Below are 19,831 nucleotides of genomic sequence, written 5' to 3'. Positions count from 1 at the left end.
ATGATAGTTGTCAAATTTATTTATTAATAATCAAGGCCCTTTGTCTCCTGACTTGAATCAGTCTCTGATAGTGGCATTACCAAAGAAGAATAAAGATATTTATAAAGTGAGTTTTTATCAACCCATCTCCTTAATTAAAGTTGATGTAAAAATCGTAGCAGCTGTGTTGGCAAATAGGCTTAACAATATATTGCCAGGCCTTGTATCTTTGGATAAAATAGGATTTTTCAGAGGTAGACATGGGGTTGCCAATGTTCGGAAGTTGATAGCTGCGTTGACCCAGCGGGATAGTTGATGATCCATCATTCTCAGTTTTGACTCAGGAAAGGCTTTTGATTTTTTGATAAGGACCTCTATGTTTTGGGCTACGGAGAAGTATGGGTTTGAAGGCAACATCTTAACTTGGATTAAAACTTTGTATTTTAACCCTAGTGCGAGATTGTTAATAAATGGTTCAGTGTCTTCCAGTTTTATTTGAAAGGAGGTGGTACGGCATGGCTGCCCTTGTCCCCACTGCTTCTTATCTTAACTGTGGAACCCTTGGCTATAAAGCTGAGGCAAAATAAGGATATACAGGGGAAGGACATCTTGCTTGCAGATTACATTTTGCTGTTTGTTGGTGATCCCAAACAAGGAGTCCAACTTATTCAAGAAATGTTTGTGGAATTTCAGAGCTTCTCAGGTTTAAAAATTAATATATATCTTTTCTGGGTCATTGTGCTTTGTTAAAAATGGCAATATTGCTCAAGATTTTAATAAGTTACAAATGCGGCCTTGTTGGCTCTCACGTGGCGACTTAATGAAGCTCAGAACGTCTTTCATTTCTTTTATATGGCAGAGCAAACATGCTAGAATGAGCTATGACAAACTTAAGAGGAGCGTAAGATCCACTACCTTCACACCAGGTAGGCAAGTTACAAAATGATCCTTACACCTACCAGCCACCAAGCTATCTACTTTCCTAATGATCAAATCACCCTCTACAACAGCCGTCCTAACCCTTCCCTCTTGGACATGGAACCCTGGAGACACATCCTTGGTGCAAAAGGACAAAGCAGCACCTGGAAGGCAGGTCCTAGCTACAGGATCATTTCCTGCCACACCAAAGTGATGGTCTCCTGCCAAGTAACCTTGCTTCTCCAAAGTAGTACAAGGGTTGCTAAACTGGAGTTGGGGGTCACTCTACTATGTCCCTGAAGGTCTCCTCTATATACCTTGTTGTCTTGCCTCAGCTCCTCCAGATCTGCCACTCTGGCATCCATTGATCGCAGTCTCCAGGAGCTCTTTCAACCAGGTGCAACCAACAGTTAGATAATCATACATGTGACACTCACACAAGACTGGATAGCCCCCCATCAGGAAGTGACAAACATCCATCTCTCTCAAATTCAAACTATAAAAATCAACACAGACACTAGGGGTCACTTGCGTACATGCAAGCAGGAATAAACTATTGCAGCAGCCTCCAGTGGGAATGATGTGGCAAAGATGTTACATTCTTTTATTCTACGCTGGTTTGACCTAAATACTAGACCATGCTCCTCGGTAGGGATCCTAACAGAGCATGAGCAAAAACATGAGCAAAAACATTCCTAGGTCTGCGATAGTGGTTGCGTTGGTTTGCATTCTTTAGTAAATAGCAGTCTATTTTGTGTGACATCTAGCCATTTGAGTACAATGTATGGTTCAGCCCCCATATACCAGATGCAAGACTCGGAGAAAATTTAGAAATTTAGTAAAATGTTTATTATGGTAAATAAATATAAGTATCGGGGAAGGAGAATACAGGGTCAGTAAGGAACACTGAACACCTTGTGATTCCTTCTTCCCCATGTCACAATCTTACAAGGCTTATACACATTTTTTTCTAGTTACCTTTGCCAAGTATTGATCATTTCTAAATACATCTCCTTTCCCTAGTCCATCCGCACCCAAACATTCATTCTTTTTGTGCCCAAATGTTTGTTCTCATTCTGTGCTATCTTCCCGCAGCTTGTAGGACTACATTGATCATCTCTTATCAATGTCTGCACTTTCCTTTGTAGTTGCGCTCCACACAGACCACACATATATATTGTATGTGAGCCATTCCTATGTCCTTCACTCCTCGCCGACTTAGGTCCATGTCCTGTAGTTGTAATTAGCTGCTTTCCTTACAGCAGGTATTTGACGTGTGCTGGCACAGGCTTAGTAGGGCCTAGCTCAGCAGCCCAGCAGTCAGACTTATACATTTCAAAGGGATTATGCAAGGAAAATTAGCATATATGCATGCAAGTAGCCTGTATTCAAGAATCTGCTGTTTTATAAACATCAAAAGTTTGCACATGTTTTTGGTTTTGCACACACATTTATCGATGCAAAAATAAGGTGGTTTGGGGCATTCTGGGGTGGGGTGACGAGGTACATGCAGAAGTTGCTATTTTATAAGAGATGTACACAAATACATTAGCCAGCTTATTCACACAATTTTACACCTGTTGATTGAATTGGGTGGGAGGTTTGTGTGAAGTAGGGGGAGTTCAGGGTGAAGTACGAGAGGGACTAGAGATGGACTGGGTGAGGCATCGGAAAACCAGTGATTTCAAGAACATGCATATATTTTAAGATATTCCTGCCTTTGCATATAAATCAAGGTTTTATGTGTGCATGCTTTATATTTTTTTGCATGTAAAATGTACGCCCCTATGTATATAAAATAGATAAAAAAAACAAGTGCTTTCATTGTAATTCAAATATTCACACATACTGAAACATACATGCGTAATTTCAGAGCTGAACTGTGCTGTATTTTATAAACTCTGTGCAGCAACTCACTGCACAGTTTATAAAATCCTAGGATAAATCTTCGCACAACTACTTACAAGAGCAAATACAGCAACGCAAATCTGTTTTAAAGTTATCCTCTCTTTTTTATAGTTAATTCCGCATTTTCATATATATATATATATATATATATAGATAGATGTGGAACATATTTGTGTGGATTCATCAATTTACCTTTTACATGACAAATGTGCCCTGTAAAAAGGTCCTGGGGTCTATTCACTAAGCTGAGCTAAAAATCAGCTGCAATAATATGTATTATTAACGTACATTAATGGCCGGTATTAATGCAGCTTACATTATAGTGAATGAGGTCTATTTACTATAGTGTGTTAATAAAATAATGGGCCTTATTTTCTAAGGCTATCGCAGGTAGCGCATGCCGACTCTGCGAGGACGGCGCATACAGCGAAAAGGTAAGGAGCCTTTTCGCTATTTCGCGCCTAATAACTGCACCTTTTATGGTGTAGTTATTCGGCGCGACACCAGCAGCGATCACATCGCGGCGATGTGATCGCTGCTGGCTAACGCAGGACCGCCCCCCCCCCCCTTGTAATATTTGGTAAAATGGTAGCACGCTCTAATGAATAAGCCCCTTCGTGAATAGGACAGATTTTCCGCATCAGTGCCTGTGAAGTTTAGTCTATCAGCTCCTTTGGGATAATTTCTGTGTTCTGTAGCACGAGGAGCGATTAGCTGAGTCAGTCGCAAATGAAAACAAAGTCGTATTATTTAGTAGTTTTTAATAAATTGTGTCCCTACTTTAAAAAAAAAAATAAAAAATTTATAGATAGCTTTGAACAGCTTTGACATTCAAACCTTGTTACAGTCATGACTTATGCTCTTGCCTGGAGGAAGAAAACATTGTATTAACCAGACCGTGCAATGGGCTGTTTTGAACTCCCTGTGCTGTACTTTCCATAAACCATGCTAACTAAATCTTAATGATATGCAGCACACTGTTTATTCTTTACTTTATTGTCACATTATTGCTCCAACCAGAGGCTCAAATGAAAACTGTGAAAGTCTCATTTTAATCAATAAGGAAGCAGCTGTGAATGGGGATTTTTTTTGGCAGGAAGATGCCATTTCGGCAGCTGTTACTCAGAGGGCATGAATCCATTTGTTTTTTTTTTTTATAGCCCTTCCTTTAATTCTTCATTTATCTTTTGGTTCTTGTTTATATTTTCAGTAACCCCACCCCCTAAACTTATCAGTAGCTTTGATTGATGCTACCCCCAGGGCACCCTTAAGCGGCTCCCTGTGCCCTCCAGAACACGGCCTGCACGTGACTGGAATCAGAGGCTCTTCCTAGTAGGGATGCACTGTTACTTAAAATGTCATGAAAACATTCATGGCATTTTATACATCATTTTGTCATTTCCCCTTTGAAACGATCTAAAAAAAAACCTTTAACAAAATGTTTTCGTTCTTCAAGTAATTTTAGTGTACACTTTCAGCGCATGCTATTGAAAAAATAAGCATTTACACGCTTAAAATTGGGTTTTACACATGTAAATGCACTTTTCCCATGTAAGTGGGCTTTTGAAAATTGCTGCGATATATGCCATTGAATTGCCCATAGAATATTCACGTGTAAGCGCACTTTATGCGTGAAAATGTCTTTTTAAAATTGCTACGATAGTATGTTACATTTACACGTATAACTCCTGTTAAAATGATCTTCTATGGACAATTCAATGGTGCATATTACAGCAATTTTCAAAAGCACACTTACATGGGTGAAGTGCATTTACGTGTATAAAACCCAATTTTAAGCGTGTAAATGCTTTTAAAATCAGGCCCTAAGTGCGTGATGTAAAACATATAAACAAAAGAACATAAGAAATGCCATACTGGGTCAGACCAGCATCCCGCGACCAATCCAGATCTCAGGAAGTTTAATTTACTTTAGTTTATGTAACATTTGATAAATCGCAAATCTTACAGAAGTAAATCAATACGGTGTACAATAAAGTAAAATGAACATGGTATGTCTGGTATGAATGATAAGAGGTGATTGGTATGTGTGTGTTTGGTGTGTGTCTTTTGGATATAAAAGTAGGGAATTAATGAAGGAAACAAAATGGTAAAAGAGTGAACAGGATTCTATGAGAGTTAGCATGTCCTTTTATATAGTAAGTTCATTGTATCCTTTGTACAATATTCTTGATATTGACCTGAAGATTTACTTGTGTCTCTGTTTCGCCGTTAATAAAAATGATTATTAAAAAATGAACACGGTATAATAAAAGAGCATACTCTAATAAAAAGAACAACACAAAATAAAAAAAATTTAAATAATAAACATTTAATGTAAAAGTTAAATAGAGACAACAGTTACCCAGTAGGAGTCCAAATAATAAGTCCAATCCTTCGTGCTCGTAGCTGGGATAAACAGTGGCTTCCTTGGGGCTACATGGATATTAGGTTTATGGACTTTTCCTCCAGGAACTTGTCCAAACTCTTTTTAAACCCAGCTGTTCTGACTGCCTTCACCACATTCTCTGGCAACAAATTCCACAGTTCAATTGTACAATGAGTGAAAAAATACATTCAATGATTTGTTTTAAAACTGCTACCCATTAGCTTCATGGAATGTCTCCTAGTCCTATTATTATTGGAAAAGGTAAATAGCTGTTCCCTATTTACGCATTCCATGTTCTTACAGACCTCTATCATATTTTTATTTTATTTTATTTTAAGTTTTTTTATATACCAACATTCAGGACGAAAGTCCCATCATGCTGGTTCACAAGAAACAGGGGTGCAATAATAATAAAACTTTATAATATGAACAAAAGTGCAGAAAAGCAGTTACATATAACAAGGAAATCAATAACTTGGAGAGAGAAGGAAAATGAAGATCAGATGATTATATATATGTATAATTAGCATTGTATAAATAACATTGTAAGAGGTGGCTATTAATGTTATTATTAGCGGAGCGTGTTGATTGATGAGTTAAATAATGTTGGAGTTAGGAAATGCCTGCGTGAATAGCCACGTCTTGAGTTTTTTCTTGAATGTTGAGATGCTGGGTTCCATTCTAAGATCCGGGGGAATGGCGTTCCATAAAGTTGGACCGGCTGTGGAGAATGCCCGATCTCTAAGCGTGATGTGTCTGGTAGTTTTGGCTGGGGGTACTTGAAGTGATCCTTTGTAAGCATCTCTTGTCGGTCTTGTTGAATGGTGTAATCGGAGGGGGATATGGAGATAGTCTCTTCTCCAGATTGATAAGCCCTAACCTGTTTAGTATAGGAGAGACATTCCTATGAGGAAAGACTAAACAGTTAAGGCTCTTCATCCTTCTCTGCACCTTTTCTAATTTTGCCATATCATTTTTTTTTGAGTTGGGATGACCAGAACTGTACACAATTCTCAAGGTACAGTTGCACTATGGATCGACAGAGGCATTCCTTTCCTTATAATACCTAACATTCTGTATGAAAGGTGGCACAGGCTTGTCCTGCGTTGCCAATTATAACTAGGGAAAAGCGCGCAGCGGCAACAGGGCAAGGAGGGGGAGGGGGGCGCGAGGGAACGTCATGGTAGCTCGCAATGGCTGGCGGCTGCAGCGAATGTGGTATCTCTGAAACTGTGGTTTACCTCTTTTGTGTCCTATCATCATCATCAGCATGTCGAGTTTAATAATGAGTATTCACAATGGGCCAAAATTACTACTGGACTGCCCCAAGGCTCAGCACTTTCAGCTATGCAATTTAACATGTATTTAACACTGCTGTGCAACGTGCTAGCCAGACTGTGTGACGGATATAAATTATATCTTAATCTTACTATGACTTACTATGACTGACAGACTTCCATCCTTTAACTATGGACACTGTATAAAGTACTACTTTTAAGAATCTGCAACTGGACAATTATCTTTGAGCTCAAAAATTCACTTTATTTCATATATATATTAGGCATTGCTTATATTTATATTTATTGCTACATTAAATAGTTATACTTCTTATATAAAATATTATATTTCTTTATTTATTACCAGTTAAAATATTATCACTTTATTTAGCACTATGTTAAATTGTCAACCAGTTATACTGTTCCATATGTTATACGGTTCCATGTAAAGCTCCGTTATCTGTTGAGCAGTTCTTCGTTTTATGTAAACCGGAGTGATTTGTAGTCCCTACTAGAACTTCGGTATATAAAAATTAAAAATAAATAAATAAATAAATAAATATATGTGGAAATATCCAGTTCTTTATACGAGTGCGCCCCTCATGGACAGACACAGTCAATCTAGTTAACCTGTGTGTATCTACAATCAAGCGCTGGCTATTCTGCAATAAGTTATTGTTAAATGTATCAAAAACTCAGTGCTTGTTGATTCAGTGCACTCTGTCTAAGACGTTTCATGACTCCATTGCCTTTTCCTTGAAATCCAGCATCTACAACCTGGGCATACTAATTGATCCTTCTCTATCTTTTTGCCCATTGTAAAAAACAGAATTGGGGCAGGATTTTTCAAATTCCGAGTGCTCTGTAGACTTAAACATCTGATAGACAAAGTGGATTTTTGAACAGTGGTACAAGTTTCCGTTCTACCTTTAGTCGATTATTGCAGTTCTATACGCCTTGGTCTTTCGGCAGTAACACTTAAACCTCTCCAATTTTTGTTAAATGCTGCGGCGTGACTTATCATTGGCATCAACAAAAGGGAGCACATAATGCCAGTCCTATTCGAGCTACACTGGCTTCCATAAGAACATAAGAACATGCCATACTGGGTCAGACCAAGGGTCCATCAAGCCAGCATCCTGTTTCCAACAGTGGCCAATCCAGGCCATAAGAACCTGGCAAATACCCAAAAACTAAGTCTATTCCATGTTACCGTTGCTAATGGCAGTGGCTATTCTCTAAGTGAACTTAATAGCAGGTAATGGACTTTTCCTCCAAGAACTTATCCAATCCTCTTTTAAACACAGCTATACTAACTGCACTAACCACATCCTCTGGCAACAAATTCCAGAGTTTAATTGTGCGTTGAGTAAAAAAGAACTTTTTCCGATTAGTTTTAAATGTGCCACATGCTAACTTCATGGAGTGCCCCCTAGTCTTTCTATTATCCGAAAGAGTAAATAACCGATTCACATCTACCCGTTCTAGACCTCTCATGATTTTAAACACCTCTATCATATCCCCCCTTAGCCGTCTCCAAGCTGAAAAGTCCTAACCTCTTTAGTCTTTCCTCATAGGGGAGCTGTTCCATTCCCCTTATCATTTTGGTAGCCCTTCTCTGTACCTTCTCCATCGCAATTATATCTTTTTTGAGATCTGGCGACCAGAATTGTACACAGTATTCAAGGTGAGGTCTCACCATGGAGCAATACAGAGGCATTATGATATTTTCCGTTTTATTCACCATTCCCTTTCTAATAATTCCCAACATTCTGTTTGCTTTTTTGACTGCCGCAGCACACTGAACTGACGATTTGAATGTGTTATCCACTATGACGCCTAGATCTCTTTCTTGGGTTGTAGCACCTAATATGGAACCCAACATTGTGTAACTATAGCATGGGTTATTTTTCCCTATATGCATCACCTTGCACTTGACACATTAAATTTCATCTGCCATTTGGATGCCCAATTTTCCAGTCTCACAAGGTCTTCCTGCAATTTATCACACTCTGCTTGTGATTTAACTACTCTGAACGATTTTGTGTCATCTGCAAATTTGATTATCTCACTCGTATTTCTTTTCAGATCATTTATAAATATATTGAAAAGTAAGGGTCCCAATACAGATCCATGAGGCACTCCACTGTCCACTCCCTTCCACTGAGAAAATTGCCCATTTAATCCTACTCTCTGTTTCCTGTCTTTTAGCCAGTTTGCAATCCACGAAAGGACATCGCCACCTATCCCATGACTTTTTTACTTTTCCTAGAAGCCTCTCATGAGGCTTCTAGGAAAAGTAATGTAATGTTGTTGGTCTGGTGAATGCATCTCACTATGCGTCCAGGTTGTCCGCCCGATTTCTGGGTGCACAGTGGGGCCTTGAGGTCTGTGTGTGCCCACTTTAAGTGACGCGTAGTGGTCGTGTGCTCTCTTATTCACACAGGTGGTACTATGCACTTTAATTCGGCCGCTTAGGTAAGCACCTAAGTGTGTGTGTTTAGTGATAGAGGCATAATTTAGGCACCTAGTTGTACCTATCCAAACCCCCCCAAAAAATAGCTAGTCCTGCGCCTTCAGCTGTCGCTCAGCGTCTTGCCAGCCAACATTGCATCTGTGCTGGAGGAATCTAAGAGTCTTCTCTTTGCATGGCTTGTCATCGACTGGCATCTCAGATACGAATGCCCACTGATTTGTGCCAGCGCCGTTTGGAGGCTCAGGAGAACCATCCTCTGATTTTGCTAAGTCTGGTTCTTCCCAGCCTGATGTGATCTGGGTAAAGATGATTCAGGTAGGGAGCCTAGTTTTGGAATTCCCCTAACTGGTTCCTCAGCCGGGGATGGCAGCTCAGTGAATACCCCTCAGGTCCTGCAATCCTTTCTTCAGTTGCAGTGCTCGACCTTGTCCCATGCCCCTAGAGCAGTGGGGCAGGCGGAAACCTTGCCTGGATCTTTTGGGGCAAGGAGGACACTGGGGGCTATATGTTCTTGCCAAGGGCGTACAACCCCCAACTGTCTTGCCTAAGGTGGTCTCTGAGTTCCATTTGAATTAGTCCTTTCCCTTGTTGTCCCTGATAAGGTTAGGGATGTGGAGGAGTATCGCCTACTGCGGCCCACTGGATGTCGCGAGACATCTCAAGCAATGACTGGAGGTTTCAGATCCTTTCGGAAGACGGATCCATGACAGAGGGGATCAATAACTGGCTGTATGCATTCACTTGAATGGCCTCGGTGGTTGGATGTGCAGAGCCCACCACAATGCAACATCTGTTTACATGCTTAGACACTATTTTGGGTGCTCATGAGTGACATAATGGATTCACAAGGCTTGATAATGATGCAAACCTTTCACAAGAAAATGGTCAGTGGGTGTGCTGTGTTCTTGGGGAAGTGTCCATTAACATATAGTGACATATATATCATATCAATATTTATTTATTGCAAAATTCCACAATACAAAATTCAAAAGAGTTTACCACATAACCCCAAGGAAATATCATTTAAAAACACATCTTACCTGCTTAGAAATCAGAACAAACTTAATTCCCTCTGACTCAGGCAATTTGAGGAAGGGAGAGAGAGAAAGAGAGAAGCACAGAAGGGAGAAATAAAATTACTCGTGCTCAAAATTGACTTAAAACATTGACATAACAGGGTGTTTCCATTATTATAACTTTGATATAGTCAAAAAGAACTAACAAAAAGGAGTAAGAACTTTTGGTTGTTTGTGGGTATAACCAGTCACAACACCTGCAGCTTGCACGTTGGAGAATTGAAGAATCTAGCACAGCTCACAAGTGCACCCGAAGAAAAGGCACTTTTTAGCTAGAAATATAGACAATGTCCAGCAGAATACGGTCAACAGAAGAAATATTTCTCATATTGTTATTATATCTGCTACACCAGCACCGCTGAAGCAAAGGTCCGCAGCACCATCGAAGCTTAAGACACCAGTGCCATCCATGCAGAAATCCTGGATGCGCGCGCTCACACCGCAAAGCCCCGGGAAGGGAAATGCTTCGGCCCTCAGCACCTTTAGCATCGGGGCGGGTCGCTCCACTGCTGATGCATTGTGCTGAAGTACTTCCTATGCAGCTGTATGCAGGCCCTCACAGACGTTTGACAGGGGGCGAAGGGGATATGCTACATCCCCTACCTTACCAAATATCGGAGACTGTACACCAACAAAATTAATGGAGCAAGGACTATGCCTGGGCACTCCAGAACCCATTTGTTCTCTCCTACTAGTACTCACATCCCGTCGGCCACGATTCAAATTTTGCAGAGCCTAGATGATGCGCAAGATTCCATTTTTGATATCAGAAGAGGATGTTCCACCACCTGCACTAGGTCAAAGTGCATGACAGCCCCTTAACCAGATCGCGGAACAGGTGAAAGATTTTTTTTTTTTTTTTACTTCTGTGGTGGCTAAGGATAAGGAAGGTAGCTTCCAACCTTTCTTTTCCAGGATATCCCATGAGATGGAGTCTCGGTAGTCTCTCGATTTAGAGTGCATTCTCCATCAGAACCCCCAGCATGGTGGTTCCAGTCCAGGAAATTCACTTGCAGCAAAGTCTAGCAAGTGAGAGGATTTCCCACCAGGAGTATATACCCCTCTGAGACCACCAAAGACCCCCCTCCCTCAGTCACCTTTTTCATCATCGGGGTCCCGGGGGTCAGTGTTGCCACTCCTCTCAGCTCTGAAGAAGAGTGAAAAATAATGGTTAAGTGTAGGAAAGTGGGCCAGTGATGCAATTAAAGTGAGGAGCTCTGCAGCCTGGATACCCCTCTTCTGTCCCCATCCACTGCTCCTTGTGGGGCTTTGAACAAGTCACTTATTCTCCCTGTGTTGATAACTAAACTGTGCTATTCGAAGTGCAGTGACCTCCGCAACCTCATGACTTAAGTTGTACAACCCTATGGATGCCTATATATTATCCTTTAGGTAATCTGTATTAAACAGAGCTAGCTATAGTCTTGTAGCTTAGTCATGGCCATTAATAACTCACAAATATGGTTATATACCTGTAATATTCCCTTTACTGACTTGCCTATAAATTACCAGGCGTTATATTTTCCACCTCCAGTTGAAGATCACTTCATGTACAATCATTAACCATTTAAAGACCAAGAAAGCTTTGACACAGCACAATGGACCTTAATAACACTTATTCTATGTACAATGAGTGTATTCCCATGACTTTGCTGTAATAAAACAACTAGGGATTTGCTTTTGTTTCAATTAAATGGGAAAGGGTAATGAAATTTCGCATTTTGTTTTTAAAATGAAACAAAAATAATGGATGACATTTCATTTTTTTTTTCTTTGTTTCATTTTTTTAAAAAAATGTTTGTCCGGTCCCTGTCCTGCCAAACACCTTCCCTCCCTCCAGGCCTTCTCTGATTGCCCCCCCAAGACTTCCCCAGACCCTTGCACCCCTGGAGTTTTTAAGACTCCGTTGAAATCTTCAATGAGGCAGGAATGATCCTAGGCCGACCCTGGCCCACCCCCTGCCTCTTTTTTTTTTTTTTTTTTTCAGACTGTGCCAGCAGACAGAGACTGGCGCCATTATTACTGCCTTCCATACGCAATGGCATTGTCCAGACTCAAGCAATAAGCTATGCCACGCTGGGTCAGACCGAGGGTCCATCAAGCCCCGCATCCTGTCTCCAACAGTGGCCAAACCAATTAGTGTGTGTTAAATGGTTTTGATGCACACTGAAATGGAAAAAGAAAGACAGTGAAAAAAGCGAACAATATAAAAATCCACACCAATGAAAAAACAAAACAAAACAATAACAAGAATAAAACCCAAAAAATCAGCAAGTACTTTTTGCCCATGGGCTTTACTCCAAGTTTCAAGGAGAAAGTGTGCATGTCCTCTCTCTCTCTCTCTCTCTGAAACTTGCCTGCCTGGGGACTTTTATACCTGCTTTTTTTTTTTGTGGGGGTAGGTTTTGCAAGGAAAGTCATGCGCATAGATTTGAAGATTCTATCTGCATACGTTATTTTCCAATCCAAATCACCTCCCCTAAATATAGCAAAGAACGCCTGCGCCGTGGACCGACCTTATACCTAATTTTCAAATGGAAGGTATGTGTGTGTGCTTTTTTTTTTTGCCACCTAGATTGGTTGTAAAACAAATCCACAGGCAGTGGGGGCTTACAATATCGGTTCACTAGTAGGAGGTAGCGTAGTGCCCATCATCAATACAAGTGGCTTGAGATGGCACTAATTAATAATGTGCAGTCTTGACATGACATACGCAATATTGCTCCGGCCGCACGGCAGCCCGTGAACACTGTCTTAATTACAGCAGTGCTATTACAGGAAGGAATTACCTTTTGGAAGCCATGGACTGACAAGGCTGTAAATTGCCAGGCAAGATCACCTTCTTGTGTAGTATTACCGAGAACCAGTGTGACATATACATTCTTACCTTCAAGCCCGAGGAACGATCTCAGCCTAGAACCGGCAAGTGTGGTGGACCAGCCGAGGTCACACAAAAGTCAAGCGCGTTCCACAGGGGTTTAAATCCACTGGCGCTATTTCAAACATGAATTTTTCTTTGCATCCGACAGCACAGGAGGCTTTCTCGGTAACACAGCAGCAGCACTTTAAGCAGACTGCGATGAATTTCTTCCTTTAACTCTCCAGGCCATTAATCGATATCTTTGTGGGGTTGCTATAGTAACAGCTCGAATGCCTGGCCAGGACCATGCCCGGGACTGAAAGCTCCTCTGCGATGTTGGGGGGAGCCTAGTGATTCGGTGCCTAGCTACCTGGCTTGTGCCCTTTTTTGCCCTTACATTGTAATTCCTAAAAGTGCAGCGAACGTGCTTCGCCGTTTCTTGATCACCAAGCCAAACAACAGATGGAAATAAAGTTAATACAGTAATAAACTTGAGACATTAAAAAAAAATAAAAATCATGCATCTGGTAAGTTACGGTCGCTTAGAGATAGAGAGTTCTGGCTGAACACCTCCAGTGCTACTTCTGCCAGGCCCATTGCACGGATAAAATCTTCTTTGCAGGCACTGACCCTAGCTTTTAACCTGGCCTTCATTAAATGGCAATGTACTTGTCCTTAAGAAGTAACAGGTGTCCCATCCTCCTTGGTCTGTGTATAACAGATGTGGGCATCTAACATGCTGGCTCCAGTTTAAAAATATATTAAGATGCAGGGCAGTTCTTGTAGTCCTGTTGGTCCTGAGAAAACTGAATTCTTTGCAAGAAGTATCTTTCATTGCAGTGCTGCGCCACTATAAGAATCATCTAAAGCCGTTGTACGTGAGTTTTCAAAGTCACATAGGTCCTGTCTTCAAAGGAACCTAGAAGGCTTTTAATGATTCCCCAATGAGACACTCACACGCCCCATCCTGTTACTTTCATTTCTTATTCTTTGCTATTATAATGCCCTTAAGAACCACTTCATTTTATTTCTTGAAATTGTACTCATTTTACCAACTACTTTTTTTCCTTGCTTTTATGCTCTTAAGTATAATTTTATTGTATTTTATACTTATTTTACTGATCTTAATCATTTTATTTTTATCTTAATAATTGTTAATTAAACAATTTATTAGTATTTTGTTTTGTATTAATATGATTTTAATTATTTTATAGTAATTTTATTACTGTTGTAAACTGTTGTGATGGCTACACCGAATGATGGTATATTAAATCAGTAAATAAATAAATTGAACAAAACAATGGATAATAGAAGGACTAGGGGGCACTCCATGAAGTTAGCATGGGGCACATTTAAAACTAATTGGAGAAAATTCTTTTTCACTCAACGCACAATTAAACTCTGGAATTTGTTGCCAGAGGATGTGGTTAGTGCAGTTAGTATAGCTGGGTTTAAAAAAGGATTGGATAAGTTCTTGGAGGAGAAGTCCATTACCTGCTATTAAGTTCACTTAGAGAATAGCCACTGCCATTAGCAATGGTTACATGGAATAGACTTAGTTTTTGGGTACTTGCCAGGTTCTTATGGCCTGGATTGGCCACTGTTGGAAACAGGATGCTGGGCTTGATGGACCCTTGGTCTGACCCAGTATGGCATGTGCTTATGTTCTTATGTTCTAATGTAATAGTTCTGCAAAACTTCAATTGACTGTAATGCAGCCCAAGTACTGCAGTTCTTCTGAGAGATTCCTGGGCTTCCTTTCACTTCCTGCTTGCAGCTCTGGGTCTCCTATGTACTGTGGGTGATGGAAGCCATGCCTCTCTCTTCTGGTGATCACAGCAGCACAGGAACATAGCCATGATGCATGCTTAAATTCCCCATGCTGCTCCTGTTCCCAAAAGTAAACCTTTCTTCTCTTAACAGAAAGCATGAAGGAGATCCTGTGCTTTGCATTTGCCAGGTTTCCTCCCTCTATAGTGCTTCTGAGACCAGTAGTGCTGCTGCCCACATTCCATCTCTGCTGTTCCTCTGCTCTGGTAGCTCTTGCAGTGGCCCAAAGAAGAAATACAGAGGGGAAGAGAGAAAGACAATACAGGATAGGAGGGGGGAGATCATCAAGTTTGACTAAGACAAAAGTCAAAAAGTTTGGAAATGGAATGTAGAGAAGGAGAGAGGTAGAACAATGAGAGAAAGGTGAAGGGAGAGCCATTGATGAGGAGTGAGATGGACGAGTGAATGACAGGGAGAGGATGTGAGGTGAGGAGGGAGACGAATGGATAACTGACGGCAAAGGAGTTAGATGAATAATGGAGAGGGGATGGTGGGCACAGATTGGGGGCGAGCAATGAAATTTAGAAACACGACGGTAGAAAAAAAAAAGACCATATGGCCTATCTAGTCTGCCCATCCACATCAACAACTATCCAGCTCTACAATCTCTACCACTCCCACAGTGATCCCCTTTGCTTTATCCCATGTTTTCTTGAATTCAGACACTGCCCTTGTCTCCCCCACTTCCACTGAAAGACTGTTCCATGCAAAGAAATATTTCCTTAGATTACTCCTACCCCCTTTCACCCATATCAAATTATATTCATCCTCAAGACCTATAAGAGATGCGTACAAAGGTACCCTGCAAGTTCCCCCAACAAAAGCCACGCGACTATCATACACCAAAGAACGAGCATTGTCTACGGCAGGTCCAACTATCTGGAACAACATGCCCACTGACCTCAGACTAGAACCTTGCCTTCGAACTTTCCGCAAAAAACTTAAGACCTGGCTCTTCCTCCAGGCCTTCCCCTAACTTTCTAAGCCATTAATTGTCAACCGGACAGGACTCTGCTTTACCGGCTAACGCCCCGCTATGTTTAGACATTATAATTAAGCTGCCGTTTCTTTTGTTTCATTGCCTTTTCTAGTTCTCTTCAGTTACACTGTCCTATACCTCTGACTAGCCTAGCCTCCAAGTTAACTACCCTTGTTATATGTAACTTCCGCTTCTAGTGAATTGTTCTTGTTTAAGTTATACCCTTTGTTACATGTAAACCGATCTGATATGAAATTTTTTCATGAAGGTCGGTATAGAAAAGTGTTAAATAAATAAATATCCCTTCTGTTGAAAAAGGTTGGGCTAGATAGAAAGGAGAAGGCTTTAAAATGTGGGAAAAGTAAAGAATTTACATGGGAAACGGTGAGGGCAAACAGACTTAAAATCTGCCTTCATAGTCTGGATAGCCATGAATGAACAAGGGAGGCAGATGATTAGACATTTCTTGGAAGTTCTCAGCTGTGCCAAAAGCTTGTGAGTGCTGCGAAAGTGCTTTACAGACTTCCGGTAACGAGAGAAATCGTCATTCAGTTGAGCAATGGTAACATTTTTATTTATTCTTTTAATGGAAGATTTAAGGTTATTCTTTTAACAAATTGCTATGTTTGCCAGCCCAAGCAAAAAGCCATGTTAACTTGTCGTCTGGCTTTCCCCTCTTCAGTAGACCGCATACTACATAAGAAGTGTTTTTATATCTGAGGGTACAAGGACAATTTTAACTTCCCTGTCTTAATATATTTGAATGATATTTTTTTTTTATGCGCACTGCAAAGTTGTAAACAAATGTTCCTTTCTTTTTTTTCAGTTGGTAGCATCTATAGTGTTTATCAGCTTTGGAGTGGTTGCGGCGTTCTGTTGTGCGATAGTCGACGGCGTGTTTGCCGCACGGCACATAGTAAGTATCGCCTCTCAGATTTTCTCTTTTCTCTTCATTACGAAATTCTTTTGGCAATGGCACCTTCAGGGCTCTGCGAACCATTTTACTCTGGGTCTCAAGAAAAGGAAGGCTATGCCCAGCACAGGCAATTTCTACCAAGGAAACGCCTCCCCGTCCCCTACTCTGTTGGTTGCAGTAATCTGGAATATGTGCTGTTGCTGATGGGAAGACAAGAAGGGGACCCGCGATGCGCTGGAGAGAGAAAAGAGCGACCCCCTGGAGAGCAGCAGAACAGGTGCGAGCCCCCTTCATATAAAACAGATAGGGGGCGGAAGTAGGCTTGCTGAGTTTATCAATTTCCCTTTTAGCGCTCCCTCTCTCTCTCTCTCTCTCTACACCCTCCGCCACTATATAATGTATCCATAAAGGCCCCCAGTCTTCCCTTCCTATCCATCTCCTCTTAGTCTGTAGCAGCGACAGCACAGGCTGCAGGGCCGCAGAGCGAGGGTAGCATTCTCTGTCCCTGCAGACGATCCTCCGCGTGTTTGTTTTATGCATGCTGCGTGATTCCACTCTGATATAGGAAGAGTCGGCGTACTAAGAAGGCCCAACACTTTCTTAGTACGCCTGGAGAAAGGCGAATGGTGTCCTTTTGGTTTTTTTTTTATAAAAATAGGGAGGAATTTCGAAGCTACAGAGCAGTTAGCCTTATTTTGGTGCTAGAAAACTTGTGCGATCCTTCTGAAGGAAAGGACAGTAAAGCATCTTGGATCCGGTGGTTTGCAGGATGTGAGGCGGTAGAGTCTTACTAAAAGGGCACCATGGCAAATGAACCTGATTTCTTCTATTGACTGATCGGAGAATTAGATGGGGGGAGGGCGCTGGATACGGTGTATTTAAGATTTCAGTAAGCGTTTGATACGGTCCTCTACAGCAGGCTCATAAACAAACCGAGCAAGCCAGAGGCGGGACTTCAAGGTGGTGGTCTGGTTTAGCACGGTTGTAAACGGAGTTCATTCTGAAAAAATAGGTGATGAGTGGCGTGCCTCAGAGGATTAAGCCTCGGGGACAGCCCTGCTCACTGTAATTGTGCGGGATACTGTGGAAGGGTTAGAGCTGCAAGTGTGCACATGCCGGAGGGAGCGGACGCCATGAGAATCAATTTAAGGAAATCTTGAGGAGCAGTCATCTGCTTGGCAGCAAAGTTTCACTACCAAAAAAAAAAAAATGCAAAGTTATGCATTTGAGGGTGCAGTAATCTAGGGAGCAGTACATAGTATTTTATTTATTTCTCTGTGGATAAGTAGGACAGATATCAGCCACACAAGTGTCCGAACAGATAAAAATCTTTCCCAGCATGCATGGACCTTCCCATGCATTCACTGCCATGCAAGTTCTCTGTCGCCTCCTTATTATGCTCTTAAGCCGAATTTCTTCTTCTGGCACGGAAAGACATGGTTTTTTATGCTCTCTCTTACTCAAACTAGCCTATCCAGATCTGGCATTTACCAGGTCAATATTGGGGTCATTGAATCTCCCATTATTACTGTGCTGCCAAATTTGTTAGCTTCCTTAATCTTCTATTAGCATTTCATCATCCATCTGTTCATTTTGTCCAGGTGGACGGTGGCATGTACCTACCGCTATACTTGGCCCCCTCACACATGGAATTTCCATCCATAAAGATTCTATTGTGCATGATCTTTAACCTGTTTGACTTGATGCCATCTGTAACATAAAGCACCCGAACCCCCCCCCCCCCCAAGTTCATTCATCCTATCATTGTGATATAATTTGTACCCTAGTGTAGCACTGTCCTATTGGTCAACCTCTTTCCACCAGATCTCTGAGATGTGAATTATGTCTTCTTTTTTTATTTCAGTGCTATACATTCTAACTCTCTCCATATTGCCATCTTGGCCGCTTTTTTCGTTTTACCCCCACCCCATACCCTGTTTTATGTACTTTCCATCTTTTTGTTGAATGTATACTGGCATGATGTACCCACTAATGCCAGTATAGAAAAGTTCCTAAATAAATAAATCTTACTTTTTAGACTTCTGGCATTAGCAGACAGACATTTCAAAGTGCGTTTTTTGTTTGTGTTAGCAATCAGTTGACAGAGGTAATTTGAAATCTTTTAACTCAGGTGACTCTTTACTTATGGGTTCATGGGCTACTTTTGCTTTTACTGGAACCTCTCTATTGGGATGCCCTAACTCCTCTGTTTTAGTTTCCTTTCAAGAAACCTCCCTCTAAATTATGCACTGCTGAGTAACTGTCGGTTTTCCCCCATGTTCTAGTTTAAAAACTGCTCTGTCTCCTTTTCGAAGGTTAGTTCCAGCAATCTGGATCCACCCTGGTTAAGGTGGAGGCCATCCTTTCACAATAAGCCCACCATTCCCCAAAATGTTGTCCAGTTCCTAACAAACTAAAGCTCTCTTCCTTGCACTATTGTCTCAACCACGCATTCAGGCTAATGCAATACCATGAGCTGGCCACATTGCACGGCTTAGCGTGTGATTGGACGTGCATTCAGGACGTGCGTTCATAAACCCCCCGATGTAAAATGGGGGTTACCACGTTCAAAACATGCATCCAATTGAGTGTGTAGGTAATAGCGCGCATCACATGCAAATTCATGTTGAGGCTATTACCTGTTTCTCCCTGATGCAAAAAAAAAAAATGTGTGCCCGACACGCACATTTTAACCCACAAAAATAAACACCTGCCTGGAGCAGGTGTTATTCTTGAGGAGTCCAAAAAAATTACAGAAAAGCAGAAAACAAGTTTTCACTTCCTTTTTTCAATTCCTCTGACTTAATATTGTGGCGATATTAAGTCGGAAGAACCAAAATAGGAGAATTTTTTTTTTTAAAAACCTAACCTGTGGCTATGCTCAGGTTAGGAAAATGGACACTCATAAAATTGTGCATCCATTGTCTTAACTAGCTGACAGCCACCTCTCCTGGGTGCCCGCTGCCAAGGAGGCACGAGGGGTGCACAATTTCCCCTAGCATCTCCTTTTTACCGCGGCACCCGATTAAAATATTAAATCGGGTGCCCAGGAGAGAGGTGGATTGGTGTGCGTTAAGTGAGCGGGCACTCAATCATGTTTAATGCACGCCAATATTGTATCGACCTGATTAAAACTCTGGCCCTCTGTCTACCTCTGGGGTTCTGCATGTGAACCTGGGATCATTTCAGGGAATGCTACCCTGGCAGTTCTGAATTTCAAATTTCT

General features: G+C 41.4%; 1 protein-coding gene across 5 annotated transcripts in view; it reads left to right on the top strand.

Moving 5' to 3' along the window:
* TMEM255B (transmembrane protein 255B) overlaps window positions 1-19,831 on the top strand; it is a 143,907-nt gene that overhangs the window by 54,851 nt on the left and 69,225 nt on the right. For all 5 annotated transcript variants that reach the window (XM_029604623.1, XM_029604627.1, XM_029604624.1 and 2 more), the window contains one exon: window positions 16,516-16,605. In XM_029604623.1, coding sequence (XP_029460483.1) covers window positions 16,516-16,605 — 90 coding nt within the window. The remainder of the gene's footprint in view (window positions 1-16,515; window positions 16,606-19,831) is intronic.

The sequence above is a fragment of the Rhinatrema bivittatum genome, chromosome 5 (assembly GCF_901001135.1).
Source record: "Rhinatrema bivittatum chromosome 5, aRhiBiv1.1, whole genome shotgun sequence".
NCBI classification, from domain to species: domain Eukaryota; kingdom Metazoa; phylum Chordata; class Amphibia; order Gymnophiona; family Rhinatrematidae; genus Rhinatrema; species Rhinatrema bivittatum.
Note: the sequence above shows the minus strand (reverse complement) of the source record. Positions and strands in the feature narration are given on the sequence as shown.